Source organism: Babylonia areolata, chromosome 7, assembly GCF_041734735.1.
Source record: "Babylonia areolata isolate BAREFJ2019XMU chromosome 7, ASM4173473v1, whole genome shotgun sequence".
In the NCBI taxonomy this organism is placed as follows: domain Eukaryota; kingdom Metazoa; phylum Mollusca; class Gastropoda; order Neogastropoda; family Buccinidae; genus Babylonia; species Babylonia areolata.
Genome location: NC_134882.1, coordinates 32327515 through 32332657, shown reverse-complemented (window position 1 = coordinate 32332657; position 5143 = coordinate 32327515). Strand labels below are relative to the sequence as shown.

Here is a 5143-nt window from a genome sequence, read left to right as displayed (position 1 = left end):
GTCCGAACGCAGTGACGCCTCCTTGAGCTACTGAAACTGAGTGCAGCTTACACACATGAAAGAACTCATCACAAGATTGGCCGTCCCTAGGGAGGGAACAAAACAAATGTACATGTTGACAGTAGAAGGGAAAGGTGCTGCACTGATCATATGCTCTCCCCAGGGAGAGCAGCCCTAATCCTGTGCAGAGAAATTTGCAGTGGCAGTTTCCAGCACTGGCTTGCGTTCAAAAGGCTGGGTGTTGCTTGTCCAAAAGCTCAATTTAAAATACCTGTTACCTGCTCAGTTGATCCTTAAGAACAATCTTCATGAAATTTTCACAACTTTGCAGCATTAAAAACAGAGCAGAAGGCTTGTATGCTGTGTCAGAATGAGTGCATATGACAGAGACTGAGTAAATGGTGTTACTGCATGACATTTGCGTTTGTTACTTGAAATCATAAAATACTATGAATACCAGTTATATGCAGTTGTTTAGAAGATCCTAACCAGAAAAGTATGATATTGTTACATTCATAGACATGCATAATTCCACATTTTCCTCATACTGTAAAATCTCATTTTTTTTCAGGAACCTGAATCACTATGTTTGTTTTGACACGTCTCATGGCAATGCAACTGCAAGACAGAATAAAATGGCTTATTTTTTGAAACTTTTGGCTGTAGAAATTGCTTTCGTGTAATAAAAAAACAAAAACAAATGTAAGAGCCTGAAGAATCGTCTGCAAGTGTTTGTAAAAATGAAAACATGAGGCTGAAAGAGTGTTTGCATGTGTTACAACACACACACACACACACACACACACTCGCTCACTCACACACACACACACACACAAACACTCCACTGGAGATTTCTTTAAACAGTCATTCGGTCTTCCACAATGAAGCATCTCTGTTACATGTGATTTCATACACACCAGTACATCATGAACTTTTACAGTAAAATGAAAGCCCCCTCCATCCCAACCCCCCTTCTCCACTCACAACTGACAACACTAGTACCAGTCCCGGTCTCCTCCGATATTGTGGTTGCCTGTGTAGCGATGCTCCTTCCCGTCCTGGTTGTACTTGTACACGTACTTGGCAGGGAAATACTCGCGACTGAGACTGAAGTCATTCAGCACTTTCCTGGTGACTTTTTCCACGGTCTCCTCATCCATTTCCCACAGCTTTTTTTTGTCCTCTTCCCCCTCTGTGACACACTTTTCTAGAGGATGCAGAGTCTTCTTCACTTCCAGCTGCCCGTCGGCGTGCAGGAGGCAGTGGTGGAAATCAGACTCATCCGATGGCAGGCCATGTGGAAATGTGACAGGTACAATTTTGACCAGATGTTTCACTGACTCCAGCTTCTTGTTGACCTGAGGGGTGTTCTTATGAACCACCGGTTCGTACTTCTGCAACAGATTAATACACCACTGGTTCGTACTTCTGCAATAGATGAATACAGCTGAAGACCCCCTGCCTTGGAAAATGTTATCAGAAAGTTAACAAGCCTGGTTCTATTGACACAGTTCAGCTTAGTTCTGTCACAGTCCCAGTGCCACACACAGGGAGAGACCTATTATTGTGTCAATGTTAGGACACCATGACTGAGACCACACATCAGGAGGACTGCACTGCTGCTGAGTCACTTTGGTGGTGCTCAGAAGCAAATCCTCTGATTCAGCAACTGTGGAGCATCACATATTAAGCTTCCTACTGACCATAAATATCATTTGGTTGCAGAGCCAGGTGTATATCCTCCCCTGAAGCAAAACACTCCTACTGTGTCCCTCCAAAGTGTCACAATAAATCTGCAAAAACTGAAGATTTTGACAACTGTTTTTGTATACTCCCTTTTTTCTAGAATGTACACACACATGCATACATGAGTATGCAAGCACGCACACACGCACACTCACACAAATTACACATCTGATATCACAAAAGTGAAAAAGATGTTAAATTGATGGAAGGAGAACAATACTTGTGATTGTTGACACAAATCCCTAGAATGAACCGCTGTCACTTACAGTTACAATGATGCAAACAAGACGAATTTGTTCCAACCTTGCCTTGAAGTTGAACATCCCATTTTTTGCCAGAGCCACGGACAATTCCCCAATGTACATTATTTCAGAATCTGAGTGCAAGCACTGAACAGTGTAAATGTGCAATTCAAAACAGGCTGTGCATTACATACCCTGTGATTAGTGTGTGTATAAATTTGTGTGTGCAGGCAGGAAGAACGGATTTTAGGAATGGGTGTGTGTGCTAACCTCTGTGTGTGTGACACATGTGTTTGTGTGTGTGTGTGTGTGTGTGTATGTGTATATGTGCATGCATGCCTGTGTGAGTATAGTGTGTGTGTGTGTATCAGTGAGATTGCTGAATGTTTCTGGGTATCTCTGATCCAGAATAGTGTGAAAGTGAGCACATAAGCATGTATGCTTGAACAGTAAACATTTCTTTTGCTGCAGTCAACAACACTACAACAGCTACAAGAACAATAAACATCCACACACACACACACACACACACACACACACACACAACTCCACACACACACATTTAAACAATTTCACGTGTGTATGTGCTTTTGTGTGTGTGTGTGTGTGTGTGTGTGTGAAGTCAAGTCAAGTCAAGATAAGATTTTATTTCATGATGGTAAATTGATTAAGCAACAATTGCTTTTTTACATGTGTGTGTGTGTGTGTGTGTGTGTGTGTGTGTGTGTGTGTGTGTGTGCGAGTGATGTTCCTGAACTCTGACCACTGATTCTGCTTGTCAATTCATAATGAACACAGAAGTGGATGATCAAACTGGTTTAACTCATAATTACCACACTGCTTAGTTTCGTTCCTATACCATCTGCAGTAACTGAGAAAATAACTGTTAAAATCAACCATACAGACACACAGACAACACACACACACACATACACACACACACACAAGCATGAGTGCCTGTTTGCATCCAACAACTCCCATCCACAAAACAAACACTGATGTGACCAGAAACAAATGTAACTTACTAAATTAAAGCAACTAAAACGACAACCATGAATCTGATCAAGAGAATTAAAAAAGTCAGGAATATCAGTAGAAGAAAGAAAAGCTAAAGAAGTTAATAAGGAGTTGTGCATGCATAAGACTGCATGCTTATTTGTTTTCTTACATTTATCAAAATAACTGTTTCAACTCAAATCTGTATGAAATTTCAAAAACAATTATTTGAAATTTCCTCTCAATTTCTTATCACCATAAAGAAACAACTTTTACACTCAGTCTGTGTCTTATCTTTATCATTTTACAGAAAGAGGTTCAGTAAGAGTGGTCTTATCTTTATCGTTTTACAGAAAGAGGTACAGAAACAGTGGAGTGGTGACCTATTGGCAATGAAGGGAGAGAATCTGAGTGCATGGGGTGAACTCCCACACTTGCCAGTTATTTCTACCCTTCTACTAGACCCTGAATGGTGGTCTGGATGCTAGCCAGTCGGCTGAGATGATAAACAGGTCCTTTGTGTAACATGCACTGTGCACACATAAAAAAACCCACTTCAACAAAGGGGTTGTCCCTGGCAAAAAAACAAACAGAACTGCAGGCAGAAAAATAAAGGATGGCACTGCATGTAGCAACATGTTCTCCCTGGGGAGATCAACCCAAATTTCACTCAGATAAATCTGTTGTGACAAATAATGATAAGACACAATACATTTTATTCAACATAACACATAAATGAACAGTCCGACATTTTTCTCTATTTTTAATCTCTTCTTTCTTTCTAAAACAAAAATTATACAAGTGTATTACCTGATTACACATCAAAGATTGAAATATTTTGAAAGTATATATATCTTCTGTAGGAGAAAGACTTAAGTCTTACTTAAAAGAACCATTTTCTTTTAAATAATCCTCAAGGTGATTATTCAAACGAAAAAACAATGCAAATAACACACACCTACACACACATACACCTACACACACAGTATCAAAATACCTTGACTTTATCAAGACCCAAAGATTTCAGGGTTTTTTTCTCCCAGTGAGGTCGACCATAAGTACTTCTCACACGGGACACCATGTGTAGCATGGCAGGTGGCTGCTCCATACTTTTCTGCTGCTGCTGCTGCTTCATCTTCTCCAGAAGTGGTGCTGCCCAGGACAGATCAGCAGGGTCACGCCACTCTGGGGGCTTCTTCTTCCATCGTACAAACACAGGCTGTTGTGTTGCTGTCAAACGCAACAAGTGTGAAAACTGCAACAATCCACAGTTCACAATGATACATTAAGAAATCATATGACATATTGTCATAACTGTAGTATTAACAATCCTTTGAAGAAAAACAACAACACATACAATATCAACACTCTTTCCCCGATCTTGGCCCAGTATTGTAGAACAAATTCTCAGTCTATCATGCCATTCCCCAGTTCAGTTTAAAAAGCCTCTAAGAACTAACCTTTTTCAAATTTGCCAACCATCTGAATTACAAATGTGTTTCTTGAAACAGAATGTGTGTGTGTGTGTGTGTGTGTGTGTGTGTGTGTGTGCGTGTGTCTGCGTGAGTGAGGAGTGAGGGAGAGAGAGAGACACACACACACACTGAGAAAAGAATTTTTTACCTTCGACGCTAATAAGCATTTTGTGTGTGTGTGTGTGTGTGTGTGTGTGTGTGTGTGTGTGTGCGCGTTACATCCTCAACATAAAATGACATACAAGATAAAATCAAAAGTACACAAAATAGACACATAAATGCAGGCATAACAAGCTTTGCACGTGTACTATTCTACTAAGTTAATGCAAAAATAATGTTGTGTAAGAAAATGTTGTTCTGGATAAATATAAATCTTGCATAGGATGATTAGACAACAGTTATTCATGGTTGTTCAAACGTGACTTTCACCTCACCTCGCTTCTTAGTACGGCAGCCATTTTGAATGCCGGGATGTAAAGATTATAATTTCGTTTCGTATCCCTTCTCCCTGTTTTGAAACATTTAGTTATTTTGCTAAAAGAATGTAAATAAAACGAAATATAGAAAATATAGGAAAGAATGATAAATGTGATCTTTTCTGTAATACCAAAATTCAAGAGTTAGCTCTGTAGCAATCGTCTTTTGAAAGGCTGGGGGATCGTTCATTATGGAACAAGTTTATGG

At 39.9% G+C, this 5143-nt stretch overlaps 1 protein-coding gene across 1 annotated transcript; it reads right to left on the bottom strand.

Moving 5' to 3' along the window:
* Positions 1-849: 849 nt before the first annotated feature.
* LOC143283969 (uncharacterized) lies at positions 850-4923 on the bottom strand. Its single transcript, XM_076590449.1, has 3 exons — positions 4894-4923; positions 3982-4239; positions 850-1394 (listed from the first exon to the last, which is right to left on the bottom strand). The coding sequence occupies exons 1-3, from the start codon at positions 4915-4917 to the stop codon at positions 996-998; spliced, it is 681 nt and encodes a 226-aa protein (XP_076446564.1). The 5' UTR covers positions 4918-4923; the 3' UTR covers positions 850-995.
* Between the last annotated feature and the right edge of the window lie 220 nt (positions 4924-5143).

Coding starts and splice junctions, on each gene's coding strand:
- LOC143283969 (XM_076590449.1), bottom strand. CDS start 4,917: ATGGCTGCCGTACTAAGAAGCGAG. Junction 4,240..4,893: donor CTGCCGTACTAAGAAGCGAG/GTGAGGTGAAAG, acceptor GGATTGTTGCAG/TTTTCACACTTGTTGCGTTT. Junction 1,395..3,981: donor TGGGTCTTGATAAAGTCAAG/GTATTTTGATAC, acceptor AATCTGTTGCAG/AAGTACGAACCGGTGGTTCA.